Raw genomic sequence first — 21,130 nt, forward strand, 5'->3', positions numbered from 1 at the left:
AAAACCCCTTAGGATATCACTCTTTCTATAAGGAAATAAAGCAACTATGGCAACTTCTATAGTGAAGGAAAGCATAAGCACTATTTTACATTGTGGTCTTTGTGTAGCTGTGCATAAGAAATGATTTTTCCTGTTAGCAAATGACTATCTCCCACATTTCAGAAACAAGTTGGGGGTTGGAAAAAGGAGGGACAAAACCTGCATTCTTTCATACTGCACCCTTGGAGGAAATTTGGCTTAACAGGATTTCATGAATAGACCTCAATTATTTTTACTAATGCTGACAGCTTCCTGGAAACATTATCCAATTTCACAATGTGTTTCAGCTGCACCAATTAATGATGAAAAGCTTTTGAATTTATTTGAATTTTTTTTTCCCGTATTCAGACCTGCAATAGAAGACAAAAAGCAGGAAAAAAACATTAAGAGTGTGTGTGTGTATCATTTCAGTAACTGAGGTGCTCCCCTGGGATGTGTGAAACCCAGGTTCATTTCACCACTCACTTTGTTTTGGAGGCAAAAGTTCTTCTCTAAGACCATGGAGCCAGTACCAAAAGAGACAAATTAAAGGACAGGCAAAGTGAATAGCCAGTATGTAAAAAGCTTCTTTCTTTAAAAGTTAGCATCAGAAACTTCCAATCAATTATTATTTTAGCCATATATAAAACAATAGAATACTTTTTTACTTCCATAAGGTGTTATTTACATCAATCCTAACCATAAAGAATAAACATGTTTGTATTAAAATGTTGCCTTAAATTTTCCAAAGGTCTTGGTCCTTTGTTTAGAATGACCTTCTTTCACCTTAGCACAGGCAAGTGTTTTCAGATCTCAGTTCTCTATCCCCTTTCCTACTACCACAGCATGTTGTATTTTGTCTGAGGTTAACAAAGAATGGTGGCTTTTTTTTTTCCCTTAGAAACTTGTGATCACAAGGGAAGTACAGAACAAAGTACTATTCTGGAAAGTGGTGAAGTCTATATGCAGTATTAATAAATTTTTCTTTCTACTGCTTTTGCTGCTGAGTGTAGGTTCCTTTTTGCTGCCATGTAAATGCTATATCTATGTGAAGAAAAAATAACTATGTCGGTTCAAAATTACATTTTAAGTATTCTGAAGTGCAAAACTGAATTCTAAATTCACAAGAAGTTATATGAGAGCTCAAAGAATGGTAGGAATTGGAAGAACATTAGAACTCAGTGAAAAAATTGTGCATCTCTAAATGCTTCTTTCTGTACTTGCCTTGAGGAGGTGATTCCTATTAAATAATTCAACTACTACATTATTTGCTGTAGAAAAAATCAGTAAGAGAAATGGGGAGAGTATAACTGAAGAAGAATGCAAACAATCCCAAAAGTAAGAGGTTACACCCACTTTCTGTACCATTTTCTAACATTACAGATATTATTGCTTTCCTAGTTCAGCTATATATATTGAATGTGTTTAAATATTCCTGTTACTGGCATAATTTCCCAGTAGCCATCACAATCTCATTTTTAAAACATTACAATATAATCCAGAACCGTGATGAAAATATTGGAGAATGTGACAAGGAGATAGTGGTTTAACTTTGTGTTTGAAAGGCCAATAATTTTAGTGGCTGAAGTCATCTGATCATTTGCTTTTCTATTTATTGTCTTCAGGACAAAATATTTTGTTTCAGGAGACTAGATTGCTATTTATCTTGATTTCACAGGTTCTTTCTGTTTTACATGGCACTGAAGTGTATCCAGTTTTTCAGGATTGTGACTGCTTGATATTTGCTTAGCTTCAGAAGCATAGAACCCAAGACAGTTAAAGAGTATAGGAACAACATATATAGTTCAACAGGCATTGAATCAGACTTCTAGATACAGCTAGAGAGATTTTTGCAGTTATACGTCTTGTGTTAGAGAAAACTGTGGATTAAACCCTCTTTATTTGTTCATAAAGTGTGTGAATTAACTACACTTTTACAAACAGGTTCACGTAATTCCTGTGGTGTGAATTCTGGTCCAGTCAAGAGGATTCTGTGATGCACACAGTCTGCTAGGAACACACTTCCACTGCAAATACTATGGCCTAAAGAAAAGGGTATCTTATCCTTCATTTCAAAATCCAGTCTCACAAATGATCAAAGAGATGAAAAATATCTTATTATTTTAGGTACACCGTACTGTGCACAGTGTCTTCATAAAGGTTAAGTCTATTAACTGTGGTATCTGTAACAACCAGAAAACTATTTTTTCTTTAAGCTTTGTAGAAATTATTTTGAAAATTTAGTTTCCCAACTCAGCAACTGTGTCCATAGGAGGTAAAACTTTGTATAAATCAGAAGTAATCATCACATCATTTCTGTGCAATCAGCTCAGTCATCGTAAACCGTTATTTAATACAGAAGACACGATTATATTTCTTGATATAATTTATGCATAAATTCATTATGTACTGATTAAGTTTATTAGTAAATACACTAAACATCAAGAACAGAATAAGACAATTTTAAAGTGCTACAAAAGTATGTACTGAAAAGGCTACTTGATACATTCTAAATCCTCTCACAACTTGTTTTCCCACAAAACTTTTTTTTAAAGATTGCTGACATAGGTAGTATTTGTTTAGCTAGCAGAGTAAAATGGCAGTTTTAATTTTTTCCTCTAAAGAAACATAAAAATTTCTTCATTTATTACAGTGGAGCGTTTTAAACCTGATCTGTGCAAGGGAATAACGGTTTGGCTGTCACAGCCAATAAGAATGCAAATTCAGATGGTGTAAACCAGAGAGTTTTCTGATAAAAGCTGAACCAGATCTACCAGCTAGTTCTGTGGAGACTGATAATGCATGGATTTTACGACTACTTGGTAATATGAGCTGGTATTGGCCAGTGATAAAAGTGACAATGCTCATATTCCATTATGCCTCATGCCATTATTAGTGGTATTACACTACCATCTAGAGGCCCAGCTAAGATTAAGCTACTACCTAGGAATACCTATTAAACCTATAGAAATTATTAGTTCTACTCTGAATTAGTTCCTTATAGCCACCAGTACAACTTCTAAAGCATTTCAACAAAGCTTTTCCATAGGAGTGAAAAATGTTTTCTATTCTGCGTAACCTGAACATTGGCATGAGGGTCAGAAAAGTGATTGTTGTTTATACTTATCATTCAATTAATGATGATTACTTTACTGAGTTATTATTATGATTATTTCAGTGCATACTTGGACTTCTGTAGTTTTTAGCCTAAGGGAGAATTTTAGAAATCTTAGTGCAAAATCTTGTTTCCCCTTGAAATGTGAAGTTAAAAGAAAAAATCAATTCAAGAGCGTATTTTAGTTTTAAGAAATTGCTGTTTCAAACTGCCTTTTGAATATCAAAATATTGGCCTTTTAGGTCCATTTTCTGACAGCTGTCAAGTCCTGACAGTGGAACTACCTGAGTACCCTATAACAACTTGCTGAATATCTTCTAAAAGAATCCTTCTTGACTGGCAGGACTGAGAGTAAATTCCTGGGTGTCTAGCAGAAGGTGAGGGTTTTGACAGAAGGGCATAGATGTCCTCACTCAGGAAGGTAAAGATGCTTTTTAAATTTTATTTAACTCTGCATTTCATTATGCTTATCATTTTGTATCTTCTCATTATTTTAAAACTTAAATGTGATTCTGTGTTTTTGAAACAATTATGCCATAGGACAAACACCTTTGCATCTGGATTTGCAGATGTCTTTGGTCAAGTTAGATGATGAGCAGTAAGTAGATCACTATTCTGGTATTTCTTTGGAATTGCCTAAACATGAGCATTTAATCTGGATGGAATTTGTGGCATAGTTTCCTAGGCAGGATGTAATTCTTTATACAGGTTAGTTTTTTGTAGCAAGCCCTAAATGAAGGTGATCTTTCTCTTGCATTTAAGGGGCCTTATCTGTAAAGGTTTAGAAAAGAACCACAAGCCTGAAAACCTGTGCCTGAATCAGATAGCTCCTGCTCAGCAATCCTGGGAGCTCCAGTGATCAACATCACTTTGGTCTCCTTGAAATACAATGTGGCTTCAGATAGTGAAAGTATTTTACCAAGTGCAACAGATCATGGACTGTATAAAGGAAGATAAGGGTGAAATTCAGACATACACAGTTAAAACTGCACACAGCTACACTGGTGAAGAAACATTTCTGATCCCTCCACTGAACAAGCCCTTTGAATTACAGCCAATGACTGCTGGACAGAAACACTCAACACTTCCCGTGTGTATGTACCCCTTTGGCAACAGAAAAAAAGGAGCTCATGTTTTAGCAAAGAATGAAGCTTTAAAAATGTCAATTTTAGCTGAATTAAATTATAAAAGTTCATGATTAACCAAGTGCAGGAAGGAAGAAAGACTTGAATATTCTGCAGCTTTTACAGGAATCCACATAAGACGTTAGGAGACACTAATCCTGAAGGCTAGTTGTTTGTGAACTAACCACACATAAACTCATAATTAAATTTATGTTAAGTTTTGTTGTAATTGATCTAAGTAACTCATTATTGTCAGAACTTTTAATTATAAAATATAAATTAGCCAAACATCTCTAATATAAATTGCTCTTCCAATTTATCCTAATTTGTATAAAAACCCAGCCATGTAATAAAGTTAATAAAGAAAACTGATGTAGTTTCGGTTTTGGTGCCCATCATAAATTTAGTTTAAGAATCCAGACACAGTTGCAACAAACAAGTGAAAGATAAATTTAATAAAATTAAATTTTAACTTAATATGTTATTTCTAACCTGTGTCTAAGCTGTTGTTTTTGTTTTTGTTTTTGTTTTTCCTGCATATTGTCCTAATATATTTAAGAAAACAATTGCATGAATATGTGAGTATGTAAAGTATAAAATAGCTGTCTCATTCATAATGGGGACACCTCTGGGTGGAGGATCAATGAAGGAAGTATGTTCTGCAAATGATTCCCATTAGGCTACTGGTAGCATCAGCTATTTTAAGATATAATCTTTCTCTGCTGATTCCAAATTTTGAGTTGAATTCCTCCTGCTCCCACTACCTTGTCTTCATGTCTTGTTATATACACTAGTAAATTCAGATAATAGTTGAGGTGGTTGTATGTAGTGAGGTAATATCCTTGCAGAGACCTAGGTTCCCTAAAGTTAAAATGGTATATTTAAATTCACAAATAAATCCAGATAGAAGGCTCTATGTGGGATACATAGGTTTTAAAGAAAATTCTAGTGCCAGTTCTATGTATGCAAAAAGTTTGTGGGGATTTGGGGGCTTTGTTTGTTTGTTTCACGTGTGGTGTTGTTTCTTGTTTGGGGTTTTTTTTCCAGTACTCATAAACTATTGGGAGTTGTGTTTGGCACCTTCTGCTTGGACTTTCTGTTGGAGACCCAGCCACATGATGAAAACCTAACCATGGGGACACAGTTTTAGGTCAAGTAAAGAAATGGGACAAAGACCCACTGCCATCACATTGATTCTAGCATTGTCTGTTCACTAGGTGCCTGAGCCTAAAAATACATGGAAAAAATTAAATGTTGCCGTAATTCTGGATAGAGTGTAATTTTCACCATGGTCACAAGATGGCATCATTACAAAATGCTTCACATCAAGTAAACTAGGAAAACTATTTTGTGTGTAAGAACATTTTATCTATTTTGCCACTGCTTAGACATATAAGAATAGCTATTAATATAATACAAACAAATCTATTTGCTTTTAAATTATTATATGAAGTTACCTGCTTATGTATATCTTTAAAGTGTCAAATATCTTATGTGATGTAGTATATAAATAAGAAATAATCAATAGGGTGGTTAATGCTCTGTCTATAGTCACAATGGTCACATGGATTTCTTAAGCCAAACTCAGAAAAGGGCCAAAGTGACTATAATGGCAACTAGAGTATTTCCATAATCTATGTAAAAGCATTGCAAACTTTCTGAAGATACTTATTGCTTTGTCAGAAATATGGGGAAAATATGCTCACATTTTTGGATAAGCAGCCAAGGCTTTAATGACAAGGTGCTTGTCGCTGTTGTAAGTGAGGCAGAAACACTGGATAAGCAGCTGTGGGGCAGATTAAACTACCATGAGGGGATTATACAGATGTCTCAAAGACTACTTTGCAGTCATTTCTTAGGAAAATGGAATTCTACATTGACCAAGGGCTTCTCAAGGAGCTTGGAATAATGTACTAAAATCATGACGTTGTGATTCATAAAGTGGAAATTATCTGAGATAACAAGAAACAAAGGTAGCATATTGGCTAAGCTCCCAGCCATGTGGAAGTGAGTCCCAGCACAGAGCAGGTCACAAGCTATACCTGTTACTGCAGTAGCAGATCATGTGCACCAACAATCTAATAGTTACAAAAAAGATTAATTTTTCCCAGAGTGTACGAAGAGGGAAAAAGCCTGGAGGACACATTAAGTAATCCTTCTATTGTACTCCCCCAGTGCTAAGCTTCACCTGAACTAATGAGTTCCCTTTGTCCTTTCTGGGAGATGTCAATCCATTGGAGAGAACTGAAGAGGAGGAATAAGAGTGGTTAGAAGTTCAGAAAACATGTCAGAACTGGTAATACAAGTGAAGCCTGAGAAAGGAACAAGGTAAAAGTTATCAAATGCTTTTTACGGAGAAAAAGAATATTTTTTTCAATGTAGTTAGCTGGGACCTATTATGCAGTCACTATAGGACCCTCTGAATACGAAATACATTTCCCTTCTTACGAGAATTCAGTCTTAAGCCTTTTGATTAATGAACATAATTACCTCTGTCAAGTATGTATCAGGGATATTTTTTCCACCTTAAATCAGTATACCTTTTCATCTGAACTCTCAAGACCTTTTTGCATTTATGCAGGGAAAAATACAACTAAAACATGGACAAAGGTCCCTTAGGGCTTTGCTGGACCCTCCACTATTTCTCTAAAATTTTAGTAAAAGTTCTACAGGATGTTGTGTTCTTGACATGATGATTTGTTAGTAACCATGGAAACTTGAATACCTGACACCTGTACCATTAAGTTAAACAATGTAATAAGCTGAACCCTGCAACTCTACTCCCTTTACGTGGGGAAGGAACACCACATTACGATTGTGCAGTAATAACCTGTGAAGCTGGGAGCAGGGGGGGGAAACAAAAAACAAAACCAAACCAATCCTTGAGGATGTTGTAGTAGATGTGCCCTTTCCAGATTCTGATCTTGAATTATATGTAGACAGGTCCTCGTATTATCTGTATGGTAGCCAAGTTACAAGTCATTCAGTAACTAATGCAGATAAAACAATGGAGGCTTCACCACTCCATGTGAAGCTGAGTGTGCAACCAGCAGAACTGATTGCATTAACAAAGACTTGCCAGCTGTTCAAAGAAAAGAGTACAAATATACTGATTCTTTGCATTTGGAGTCTGCTACACCACTGGACAGTTATGGAAGCTGTGAGGGTTTATAACTTCTAGTGGGAGTAAATACTGAACTGTTAAATGCTGTACAGTTGCCAAAGTAACTAGCTATCATTCATCAACCAGCCTATACTAGCAAGAAGACGAAATAGGAAATGATATAGAGAAGTTTTACTATTATAAGTAATTGGCAGTGTGGGTGTTCATGATTAATGAAATCATGTTGTACCTGAATGCTTTAAAGGTATACGAGCCCTACGTAGAGTCACATTCGGGGTGCTCCAGTTTGGCTGGTACACCTCATGAACATGAATATCTACTCTTTTAATTCCATACTTTGCATCACATCCTCTCTCCTCGGTTGGTATGAGCCAGTTGTGAATTTTTCTAACAGTATACAGAAAACCTCCATTTGTAGAAACTTCAGATGCTTTTATTTAACCTTATGAAGTGGAATTACTTGCTTTTTTAAGCTTCTTGGGAGGCCATGGGAGTTTATGCTTATGTTGAATTACCATTACTGACAGCGTTCTTCCATTAGTAGTGTAGGCAATAATGAGGTATATAACAAAATCATAATTAATATTTTGGATTAACTTCACAAGATGACCATAAGCAAAGCCTTGGTCATCTCTTGTAGCTTAATATGAATTAGTAACTCTTTACCTGTCTCCCTGCAATGCATATTCTGCATCAAGCACAAGGAACAGTGGCTGAAATTTGAAGTGCAGCTCTTTAGACATTTATTCAAGATATGTCTGTTTCAAAGTGGGGTGGGCTGTTTCTAATATAATATCAAGAATATGCAACAATATTTTACACAGATTGTTTTATTTTATAAATTCTGCATTTATATCAGTGCCTTGAAAAAGTATTTTTTACAACCTTGTACAACTTGATGTCACAACACAGTGCTGCTTGTTTTTTTATTAATTCATTTCCAGATAGTAGTGATTGATTTCCCTCAGATATCAAATGGAATTCAATGCAGCAAAACCTCATGCATCAGTGCTCCAAAATTACAGAATGGTTACTGTCAGCCCTAGCTTCCTAGAAAATGCAGAACTGTGTGTTACTTCTGGTGCACTTGATGTCATTTCCATTTTCCTCCACTGCTGAAGCCTGCAATCTATTCTTTAGTGTTTCATTGGTGCAGTGGTAAACAAAGATGTATAAGAAATATTCAGTAATATATATTTTTGTACTTTAAAGTTGTTAAAGAGTAGCTGTAGTAGGAAGTTGTTTGTGGGAGGGGAAATATATATGCTGGGAAACAATTTTATTGAATTTCCAAGTCAAAATGTCATGAAAACTTCACTAACTCATTCTGCTAGACATTTTAAAAACTCAAAACTGTATGCTTTTTACTTTGTGTGTGACTTTATGTATGTTCTGGAACTGGAGTGAAATAGTTAAGGAAACACACCACATTTCACTGAAAAACGTGTTATAAATTTTTATTGTAGACCAGGTAACACCTTTTCATAGGTAGGTCTCGCTTTGTTGGAGAATCCTCTTGTGAGAATGGATCAATTATTACTGGCTATCACTTTCTCCACCGGGATTGTGACATTGGGTACCGAACTGCTTGGTGTGTGTTAAGGTAGTGTTGGGGAACATGGATATCTCTGAGTTATTGGCAGAAGTGAGTCAGCAAGAAAAATAGACATACAGTTAAGCATAAACTGAAAAATTGAAATAATTTTTTTTTTTTAATTGAGAGAAACAAATATGGGTTATCTGACTTTTGACAACTGGTTGAGGATTACATCTGTTGCTTATTTTGGTGATCTAAATTTCTTTATCTACTGAGTGAACTATAACCAGACAAAACTTCTCTGTTCAACAGTCATTTGGAACTGCTGATTCTAGAAATTCATCATCTCTTCTCCAGCACCAAGCCCAGAGATTAATATTCCTCAGTCTGGTCTCCAGTCCAGCTAGACTTGTATTATGTTTCTTCTAATCATGGTGAGAAGAAAGCATGTGAAGATAAGATTGCCTGCAGGATGACCCTGGGGCAGAGAGTCCTTAAATCCGTGGTGGGTACAACAGGCCATGTACAGGAAATGCCTGTACCCAGTGTGTAAATCACACAGAAAGCAGAGTATCTAGCTTGCCAGCTGAAGGGTAGGCATGTTTCTGGAATCCTGTGCCTACTTGAGACTCCATTAGAAATGCCTTCAGTACAAAACAAAGGATCCATCTAATATTTTGGAGTCAATATTTTTAAGAAACTTGCTTTTTTTTTTTTTTTTTTTTTTAAACATTCAACTGAAATACAGTCTTCTTACTGAAGGCATTAAAAGTAGGAAGTTATTCACACTGCACAGGCAGTCTCTTTGGGGATAACTTCTATGCCAGATCTTGGACAAGATCCTGTACCATATACCATTTTTTTAAAAAACTGTAGGCTTTAGTCCATGCAGCTGGTCAGATTTTTTTTTTCCCCACAGGGAAACATTTGAAATACTTTGTCTTTACCTGTGAATAATCTGATAAATGACTATTGTATGTGGAAAAACACTGAACAGTTACGGACTCTATGCAGAATCACTGAAACCCTTTCGAACTTCAGTGTGTCAATATAAAAAAAAATGCTGAGAAACTCTGCTTTTTAGTTACCTTTTTCCTTTAAAAACTGGCACTCTTTGTCTTCTGACGGCTTCGGTTCACTCTGAAACCTCTGTGTTTTTTTATAATTGTGGCTGTAGGATTTCTGACTTACTATGGAACACATTAGTTAAGTTTTGGAAAAATTAAGAGTAAGGGAGAGAATAATAGCAGATTTACTGTCGTTCCATGTGACTTGATTTCAACATCCTTACAACACTGGTAAGTGTACTCACATCCATGAGTTGTTCGCTGGGCAACTTGGTATGTTATTTTTCAGAAGTAAATTGTAGTTTTTCTACCAAATAATATAGAAGAGAATATGAACAACTTTGACTGCTTTTTTGTACATGTAGGACATCAGCGAATTCAAAGAATTTGCTTGCCCAATTCCTTGTATATGGATAATTGTAACAGGAGTGGTTTACCTTAAGCATGTTCTTCCTGCTGTGTGACAGATGGCAAAGCAAGAATGTGATCTTGGAAGATCATGTATGAGCGTGCTTAATTCTGTAGAAAGCTTGACCAATTGCGGCATTCTCATCTGTGCAGACTGGAGATTCTGTAGCAGTTTCAGATGTTTCATACACTACCAGCTTCTTTCTTGAGTACTTAAAGCCAAAATTAAGTCTTGATATCCACGGTGCCTTTTCACATGACATGGTATTACATTAATTTTATCAAATGGGTTATAAATTTATATAATTTTTAATGTGATGCATACTTCTATATGAAAACGTATCATATTTGGGTAACCTGAATGACCGAGCATGTACATATTTTGGACAGTTGCAGTTCTGGCATATTCAGGAAAATGAGAAGGACTTATGGTTTGAATTGTTCCCTTGAAGGGTGCTCTTACTTTGTATCATAATCTATTTAGGCCTCTGTTGAAAAACTAAGTTTAAAAGGGTTATATTTCACCTGAGCTGCCATCATTTGCAGCTTTGCACACATAGTACCTTTGCAGTTTTTGCAAATGTGGGGGGTTGCCTGTGTGAGATGACAGGGACTTTCCTCCAGGTAGCCTCCTCTTAGCTACTCTTGCCGTGGATGTGTCTCAGATCTCAACCTCTAAGGTGTTACTAGGCCGTGTCGTTTAACCTGGTCTGCATAAATCCAGAGACCTAACACTCAAGTCCTGGAGGCTAAAATGGGACTGGAACTAGCCTGTTCTAATACAAATGGGTGACAAGCTGAGACAGAAAATTATTTCAAAGGCTGGATTCTTGACACGCAAAGCCTTGTTGGCAGCTTTAGGCGTTAACTTATTTTCTACTACAAATTATGCATGGTCTCTCTATGGGCATTAGATAATCTTTACAGATGTAGACCAGAAGCTTAGTCACTGACATGCTCTCACCTTGATTAATATGTTTGGAAGCATCTAAGCAAAATGCATGATGGAATCTGTCACTTTTTAAACCATTTGTTCATATTATTTAAATAGTAATAGGTGTCATAATTCTGTTAAGCTAACAAAGTTCAACTACCATACTGATCAGGCCACAAGCCTGACAATCCTTAAGTCAGAGTTTCTAGACAACACATTTCTCAGTTTGGTCACTTACCAACTGTCATTTTGTTTCCAAAATCTGAATAAAATGTACCACTCAGTTTTCAAAATTGTTAGTGGAAACAACATATGTATAAAATTGTCTCTTAATTTTGTGATGAGTTACGTATCAAAGTTGTGTTTCCTCCCTGGTGTCTTGTCCCACTGTATTGCAGAAGCTGTCTTTTCGGCTGGGTGCAGTATTTGGAACATAAGCCAACGGATCAGGTCGGATCAAGTATCTGTAAAAAGAAATTATGACTCTTATTAAAAAGACTTGGCATGAGCAAGGATAAAATAAGCACATAGAGTTGTAATGTTGAAACCATCTGAAGAAGCCTTATTTTGAGGGTCCTTAGTCTAGTTCCTGTTGGAGAAGTTGGACGCTTGAGTAACATCACTCATTTCAGATGCTAATAATAAAGATTTTCACATTTCATCTGCCTAGACATCATCTGTATGTACAAGGCACAGCTAAGCCTTAATTTTGACTGACAGCTCCTTTGCCAGTACCTCTGTATTTCTTTAGGCATCTCCTTTATTCATTATGCCTTAAAGAAGGGATAAGCAGACCACAGAGCCATTTTAAAAATAATTTTATGAGAAAACAATGAATAATTCTTGTCTCTGTGGTCAATAAATAAAAGGTATGATGTTGATAATCTCGATGTAGGCTGACGGTCTGGAGACGGACAAGGACTAAGAGCTTCTAGGACATCTGAATACTTGAGGAAAATGCCTCATGAGTTTGAATCTAAACTTGAGATGTTTAAAATAACTGCTTTTCTTAGGATAACGATGGAAGAGCTTCCCATTAATTCGTAAGTGTAAATTCTGCACTGTTTTGTCAGCTGTCCCAAGTGACAAACTATCTGATCTGGGACAGCTTTTGGCCCTGATGCAGTAGCAGATTTGTGCTGCTGTAGAACTAACATTTCAGTGTTCTATCAATCAATCAATCAATGCTTTCCAGTGCCACTGCACTCCCAAAGGAGCAGACAGCTCGATTCAATGCCAGTATCTTAAACTTGTCCGAAGATGAGAAGTGCTATTGAAGCCACTAAAAATTGTATTTCAAATCCTGGTTTTGACTGTTTGCAAAAAAAAAATGAAATACTAGAAAATGACATGAGAAAGAATCCTTTCTCTCATATCCTCAAAAATCTTAGTTCTATACGTCTATCTAGCCCTTCCTTCTCATCATCCACAGGAAAATGCTTAAATATACAAATAGAGACCATGTGCATGCTGTGTGGTGCTTTTAAAAATTTGCTGTATTACTTTGCAGTGGCCCTGAAGAAATTTCCTGTTTTAACAGGCCATTAACTTCTCCCATTCAGTTGTCGTGTTTTAACCTGAGCTAGCAATACAACCATGATAGCCGCTCGCTCCCCACTTCCCCAGACCCCCAAGAGAGGAGAGAATCAAAAGGGAAGAGAGAAACTTGGATTGAGATAAACACAGTTTAATAAAATAACAAAATACTAATACACTATTAGTAACTACACATATATATGTATATGTGTGTGTATATATATATATATATATAAAATAGAAATAAAAGATACTCAAGGCAATTCCTCACGAGCTCTGTCCACAACTGAGCAGCCAGTCTCAGCAAGCCACACCTGGTCCCACAGCTAATCCCAGAGAGAGAAAAGAGAGGAAAAAGGCAGAAAACAGCAAAAAGCCAAACTAACCATCCCACACCAAAAACTCCCCCAGCTCTGACAAAAAAGAGCAAAGAAGAAAAACAATGCACACAAGAGAAAGCGCCCGAGAAAGAGATAGCGGAAGAGCAAAAACCGGAAGGCCCTCACTTCTTAAATCTGGAGCATGATGCTAATGTGATGGAATACTCCTATTGATCAGTCTGGATGTCAGTCAAGCTCTGCCTATCTATGCCCCACTTCCTCGATGCCTCACAACCGTGGGCAGAGCGCTAAGAACATCCTTTACTCTCAGACCAGAGCAATTAAAAACACTAGCTCTGTGCTGGGATGTTATCTGCTTGTTCTCAAAGTAAGTCTACATAATGAACCTTCTAGCTATGAAAAAGAAAGGTTTCTAACTGCATGAAGAAAATTAACCCATCCTCTGTCAAACTAGCTCATCAGTATAATGAGTATGTTTTGCTTCACACTTAATTCTGAAAGACCCTGAAAAATTCTTCAAAGCAGCGTGAAATAAGTAAATCACAGCATCCCTTAAGTAAAAATGAACATACTGTTACAGCGATAAACCTCGATAAAATTGTAAGAAGCCTAAATATGTGATAAACAGCTGCTAGAGCCTCGCGGGTTTATAACTGGCCATGTGTCACAGGTGCCAAATCTCAGTGGTCACCTTCCTCTCATAGGCATGTCCAGAACACTGTTGCATAAGCCATTCCTGTGTGTGATCTTTGGATGTCACTGCAGATTGCTGAACTTTGGAACTGCCAATTGCAGTTCTTGGACCTGAAACTGCCAATGTCATGTTTTTATAGGGCATCATCAGCATCAACCCCAGACCAAATAAGGAGAGTTTTAATCTCCAGGAAAAGAAAAAATAAACATAAAAAATTACATATATATATATATATATATATATATATATATATATATATATATACAGGAACAAACATCCAGTAGTGGAGTTTTGTGGTGGTTTTTTGCTGTGTGTGTTTTGTTTTCAGTTTGGTTTTGTTTGTTTGTTGTTTGTTCGCTTTGTTTGGGGCGTTGGTTTGTGGGGGTTTTGTGAGTGTGTTTGTTGTTGTTGTTGTTTTAATTATTATTTTTTTAAATAAGGAAAGGGCCAGTGTTAGCAACAATACATGTACTAATTCTGGAATGAAGAATAAGGACCGTTATTGCAAGATCCATTTTCAAGTACTAAACTCTGATATAGAAAAGAACATAATGTTCTACTGAGACCCAAGATGTTAAATGTTTTGATACAAAAATCTCATGGCTATAAAATGAAAATGCTGCAATTCAGTACCTGTTTCTTAAGGCAAATAGGCTAGATGAAATATGGAGTTATTAAGACAAAGTCTGAACATACTAAATACTTTTGTCTTAATTGTTCGATAAAAAGAGATCATTGTCCTTTAAGCTCCATCAGGTCACAACACAAAACATTAGCTTGCAAAGCTAAGAAATGTAAAGACAAAAGAAAGATTTTTGAGCAATCAACTGCTGTAAATGCTGCTTTGGGTGCAACCTGTCTCTAAAAGCTGAGAAAACTTCCTCATATGGTGGTTCAGGGTTGTATGTTACATAAGATACTTACAGGGAATTACAAATATAATAGGATCATAGTGAATGTAAAACACTTAAAATTGTATAAGCATGTGAAATCAGAAAATGAAAGTTGCACCTATAGGACTTACAGTGAATGCAGATTTTGGCTTCTGTCACAGATATGCTTAGAAATATATGGTTTGTATAAGAATAAACCATGTTGGCATAAAAGTGCAGCTAACAAGTGTGATGAAAGAGTAACCAGCTGGAGGAAGTCTGTGAAACGAAGAAGGGGAGGAAGAAAACCCCAGAAGACTAGTCTTCCAGCTGTCAGCAGGAAGGACAAATAGAAAAAGCCTTTTAATTGCTCTGGGATTTGTGACTAAGAGAACTGTACAAAGAGAACAACCTCTTCTTCCTTGACTCTACACTAATAATCCCCCATTGCATGAAGGTGAACTGGCTGCCTTGTAAAGAGTACTACAATCAGATAATGATCTGTGGTATTGAAGCATTAACAGTTATCCAGATACAAAGATCATGATCCTTGTGTCAAGTTTGAAAAACAAATAAAACAAACAAATCTGAGCTTAAGCTGAGACACAGGCCCACTCATGAAGCATCACAAAACTGAATGTACATCAAACTAGGTAACTAGGTGCATTTACAGGCTAAATATGTGTAAGTAGCACACTACAAGTTCAGTACTACTCCAAAATTGTGCAATAATGGATTGTTGAGTATCTTTGGTTTTGCCAAGAAAGAAAAATGGAATGCAGGATAGACAGATTAGGTAACAGTATGTGAATTTACTGTTTAAATATTAGTATATATCATACCATGGAGTTCCATAAAAATGAAAATAGTATTCCAAATAATTTCAGTAAGTTTTATAATAATTGCCTCTGCAGTGTGATACAGTTAATATTATGCTGTGCTTTTCATATACTACAGTCTAACACAGCACTATGATGATTCTGTATCAGGAGGGCTAATAGTTCAAACAGTTTTTCTCCTTGTGAGCAAGCAGTAAGGTGGGTCGGCATTGATGTGGAGGACCTTGCACAACTGGGCTATGTGGTTTCTTTGGTGCGGAGCAGATGGGGCATGTCAGTAGAGCACGGCAGAGGCAGAAATGGCCCAGGACCTTAACACAGCAATCACTCTGGATTTCAATATGAGACAATGCCAGATAGTTATCTAAAATTCTGGACTTTCAAAACTTTCTTGACAGGTCAAATCTGTGTTCACATTTTTTTTTTTTCCTTCTATTTAGTTTGCAAAATTCCTGGAAAGCAAGTGAAAAGATTTCCTGTGTTAAGGCACTGCCATTTGTATTTGAATTATCTTAAGCATGAATTTGACATGATATTCAGGGGTAGACTGCTGTTTACTTTTATGATTTTTGAATCCCATTTGATAACACTGATTTCAAAGTGATGATCTTTCTATTAAGACTGGGTAGCTAAATTGCAGTCAAGAATTTAATAAGAATATGTATTCTGTGAATCTATCCAGTAGCTTGGTTAGATTATCTTTTAAACACAGAGTAAAAGAAGGATGAGTGAATATGCAAGAGCATAACCAACGTGTATATTTATGTGTGCACTTTAAATATACACATATACATGTATAATTAGGTAACTATTTAACTAGAAGTCTTAATATTTTGGTGCATGGGAAGGTTTAGGGTTCTTTTCCAGCAGAAAATAAAAAAATAAATTCAGGCAGAATGTACAAACAAGACACTTTGTAGATCTTGTGATTTTTCTTTGGATTTGTGCTTTAACTTACACTATATCATTCAGCTCTAATCTTGTATCTGGAGAAGGATTGATCAGGATGTAGGAAAGGGTGTTCTGATGATCATTCATTTCATCTAGAGGACCAAAAAATAAAAAAATTAATCATATTTACAAACAATCTGAAAAGTATGATTTCCGATAAACAAATGTGATACGAGATCATCTTTGGTTCATAGAGCTATCAAAAAGTGTCAGGGGTCAAAGTGATTTCAAGTAAGTTTAGCAACTTCTTTTCAACTGTATGTGGACTGTAACTACCTGATAGAGCATCGTTTGAGTTAACTCTCAAAGTATCGGTTTTCTTTCTGAATGTTCTAAAAATGTTCTTTTGTATTTTTTCAGTCAAAGCAATTCTGAATGCATCCCAGTTTAGTGTAATTTACCAATCTGTCATGTGGCTTATGTTAGTGTGTGGGAAGCAGGGAATTCCAGCCTCAGTTGGCACTGAGTTCAGGTGATAAGCAAGGTTGAAAGCAGGTGTACAGCATTTTCATCTATTTCCAGATTTAGTCAATATAAACCTTTTTTCCCTTTCCTTACTCAACTAGTAAGCATTTTCCTTTTATCACCTGTGCCAATGGGTTGAAATGTGAATGCTGTATAAACAGAAGTCAGTGTTTATTTCTTGCCTTTTAATTATTCTTCTAATGGTATGTTGCAAATGAAAGCTGACAGATTTTTCTTTTTTTTTTTTTTAAGGTTTTTGCCTAGTTGAGTCTTGCTACACTTTTGTAGGTGCCATTGCAGTGTTTTTCATACAGCTTTCTCTTGGCACTCTTCCCGGGGGGCTAGTGTTAATGTGGTAAGACGAAAAAGGAAAGGCATTGCTTCTGTGTTATTTTCCCTCTTTAGCATTTTACAGAAAATTATTTGTCAGAGAACAGCCTCATTCTAGTTTCAATGCAATTCCTAAATATGTTGTTAATGAAGTATTCTTAATATACTGTCTGTAGGCTGTAAATGACTATATTGGGTATTTTTAGTATGTATAACTTTTTTACATGCTTTGTACAACTTTGCACATATTTGCACCACTGTAAGTACTTCTGTCTAGAAAACAGTTAGATAAGCTCACACAGGCTCTTATATATACATTAATGTGACACCTTTTTAAAAATTGTAGGGAAAATCCAATATCCTTCATATATAAACAACTCTACACCTTGACATATGTGTGAACTTCACAACAGTTCTGTCTTCATCTATAGTTCAACATGTTTATGGAAATATGGTGCAGTTGTTCAATGACAGGGGAATGTTTATATATTCGGCATACACAGATTGTATGTGCTAAATATAAATGTAACTGACATGCTGCCTTCTGAGCTTTCCATCTGAAAACAGAAATGGGTCATAACAGAACTAATTAAAAACACTCCATAAAAACACTCCAGCAAGTTTATCTCAGTGGAAAAAAAAAAAAAAAAAAAACAACTTAAAAAAAAAAAAAAAAGAAAAACAAAGCAACAACAAAGGAAAAAAAAAAAACAGCCAAACAAAAACCCCCCACATTATCATACACTTAATATTTTGTTTATTTATGGCCCCCTCAGTTCTTAAAAATAAGTTCACCTTGCATAATATTAATGTTTATATTAAACTATTACAGTAATCATACCGTAACCTGCTGGAGAAAGGCCCAGATGCTTCATCCTGTTTTTCACAAGCTCAGCAAGCTCCTGTCTTTCTGACCTCCTGTAAAGGTTCATTCGTTGCTGGTTTATTTTTTCTGCTGTTTTACCCGAGTGTCTCGGTGCTCTTCTGCTCAGCCGTCGGGCCCACTGCATGCTTTTTCGTCGCAACAAGGGATGGTCAGACTGATCACTAGATGTTGAGTTACGATGATTACTACGATAACTAATCTGTTCTTTGGTGTCTCTAGTGTCTTCCCATTCTTCCACACTGATGGAGATTTGAGACTTGAAAGGAAAATGACAAGGGAGATTAAGGCAGCGATTAATTAGGAGAGGTTGCGTAAAAGAACAAGTCATTTGATTCTTGGAATCTGTAAATCCTTAGCTTGGACTTTTTAAACACTGGGATAAATGAGTTGAAGCCATAAATGAAGGTGATAAAGTTAAATATTTACTTAGGTGAGTATTCAGTTTCTGCAGTGGTCATTGAGAAAGGTGTGCAGAATGGCCCTTCCCTGTGTGCAGAATGAAAAAATTAAACTGCTTAAAGACAAAGCAAAACCAAAGAAACCCAAACCTTCTTTCAAAAGCAGCACAAAATCGTGCGCATCGCAGCCTGTCTGCGCCTGAGCTGCCCCGTGTTTTCCAGCAGCCAGGTCTCTGCAGCTGAGGACAGGAATGAAAGTCAGTAGGTAGGCTGGGTCTGGGTAGTCATGAAGTCTGGGCTGAATGTGAGCCATGAGTTAATGTGACCATATATGTGTCAGCAGAGGCAGACCTTCAGTGGGTTACTGGAATTCTGTGCATTTGCTGATATGGCATTCACAATATTCTTTAAATAAATGGTTCCCATTCTTATGAGGACTTAAGAATGTTGTATTCTCTGTAATCAAATCCCCCAAAAAAAAGTATAGTAATCTGACATACCTCGGATGTTGTAAGCTTTTGAGATTCTGTCCTATAGACTCCAATTGGAATGTCTCCTGTAGAAGAACAAAGTTTCTGATATAGTCTGGCATATGTCCTAATCCATAGATCCTCTTCTGTGATTTTCATCTGAACAAATAATAATACGAAGGAGGACTTTTAACTCTTGAGGGCTTAATGCTTGTTCACTATACTACTCTTGAAAAAGTTTTTAAACTAAACACTAGCTGGAAATGATCACATTGTAGTAGTATTGCACCTTTGCTCCACAACAAATCTGGAACTTCTATTGAGTTTGTAGACACTGTTTCTTTTGTTTTCTCCCTATTTGGGAGACATTGCAGTATGGTTCAGTATTATGAAAATACTTGTGTTCTTATTTTAAAATTACTTAAAAACATACATGGCATCTTTCATCCAGTCTTCATATCTGATGAAATTATATTAAAAAATGAACTAGACATTGGCAGCAGTAAGAAACTGGTGATGAAGGGACTGAGAATGCACAAGTATTTTGAATGCAGCCAGATACCTGTTCACTAGACTGTGGACTGGTATTGGGCAGAAGGGAGCAGGGGGAAAGTAATACACTAAGCATAAATGGCATAAGAAAGTCTTAAATTAATATCAAGTATTTAATTACTATTGCACTAGCTTCATTTCAAGATATGTGAGCCCTTTTCCAGAGATTCAACTGTCTTGCATTCACTTAACAAAGCTTAATTAATTGACCAACAAACTGATGATTGGATTCTTTTTTTGAGAACAACATCTTGCAATTCTTTATCATTTCCCAGAAGGCAACTGGTACATAACTTTTCTTTATCTGTTTGCCAACTGGGGTGCAATGGGTGTGGGAGAAATCTGAAAGCTGGGTTTGATTTTTAATAACAAACAATTTTTATGGGTTTTTTTTTTAATATGTGTATACATACATCTAAAAATAGATATAAAACTCTGCATTAGAGAATATTGACATAATAATAGCAAGATGACTTTTCAGCTTTGTCACCTAAGCTAAAGTAATTTAATACATCTTATCTTTACATAAAAGCGAGTTCTGCCCTTTATTGCCTATGATAGAAAAGGGTGTTGTGCAATAGCATTGTGTATGTGTTAGCCAGGCTGTACAATATAGGTAGTGCTTCCTTGGTTTTGTATACTTAATTTTTAAAACTGGTTGCTGAACTGTCATTGCTATTTCATATAAAATGCACTTTACCTGTGTTTTCCTGTCTTTCCTATTCTTCATTGTCCTTTATAGAGTATGTTTTTTGCTATGGAAGTAACTAAAAATGCATATGTTTTCTATCTAATGGGTGGCCTTTTTTGGACTTTACCAAGATAAAGTGCTGTACAAAGAAAGTGGAGGTATTTTGCAGGCAGTACAGAATTTTTCGGGTACTCTGTAACATTTTTAAATAACTTACAGAACAAAGAAACCCAGATCCTGGTGTGGTATCAAGTCCCAGCAGAAGTCTTGTGATAGAAATCATATAATCTTTCACAAATGACTGCAAGTTTTTTAACAGGAGAGACAGTAAAGAAAGAAAAAAGCTTTAATGAACAAATAAACCAACAAATGAACCATTAGCACCAACTGTGAATTTCAAAGAAATTGTACATCTGCGTTCATGATCAATCTCTTTAAGCATCTTAATCATTGTAGAATTAGCTATCCCTTCCTTTGTGCTAAATCTGCTTACATAAAGTAGGTTTTCTTATTTGGTTCTGCATACGAATTCAGTTACATACAGGATTCAAATAGACTAAGGCATAATAAGGCACTGTGAAAGCAAAGATGAACATTAGATGTAAGATCCATGGAAGTAAGGTGTTAGCCTTACTAGGTGTGAAGTTATAATAACGAGCTCTTGTGCAAAATAAATGCTGTTGTATGTTAGATGGAACTGCAGTACTGAGCAGCGGGCGATACTAAGGTGACACTGCTATTACGTTAATTCAAATTATTTTTTTAAGGGTTGATCTGC

General features: G+C 36.0%; 1 protein-coding gene across 1 annotated transcript in view; it reads right to left on the reverse strand.

The window, feature by feature from the left end:
* Nucleotides 1-8,243: 8,243 nt before the first annotated feature.
* Nucleotides 8,244-21,130, reverse strand: part of KCNT2 (potassium sodium-activated channel subfamily T member 2) — a 131,364-nt gene continuing 118,477 nt past the window's right edge. Inside the window, exons 25-29 of the mRNA XM_082052817.1 lie at nt 20,570-20,653; nt 19,140-19,268; nt 18,197-18,497; nt 16,568-16,652; nt 8,244-11,791 (exon numbers count right to left, since the gene is read on the reverse strand). Coding sequence (XP_081908943.1) covers nt 11,680-11,791; nt 16,568-16,652; nt 18,197-18,497; nt 19,140-19,268; nt 20,570-20,653 — 711 coding nt within the window. The 3' untranslated portion in view covers nt 8,244-11,679. The remainder of the gene's footprint in view (nt 11,792-16,567; nt 16,653-18,196; nt 18,498-19,139; nt 19,269-20,569; nt 20,654-21,130) is intronic.

This window comes from Streptopelia decaocto (genome assembly GCF_964273445.1).
Source record: "Streptopelia decaocto genome assembly, chromosome: 5".
Lineage (NCBI taxonomy): Eukaryota > Metazoa > Chordata > Aves > Columbiformes > Columbidae > Streptopelia > Streptopelia decaocto.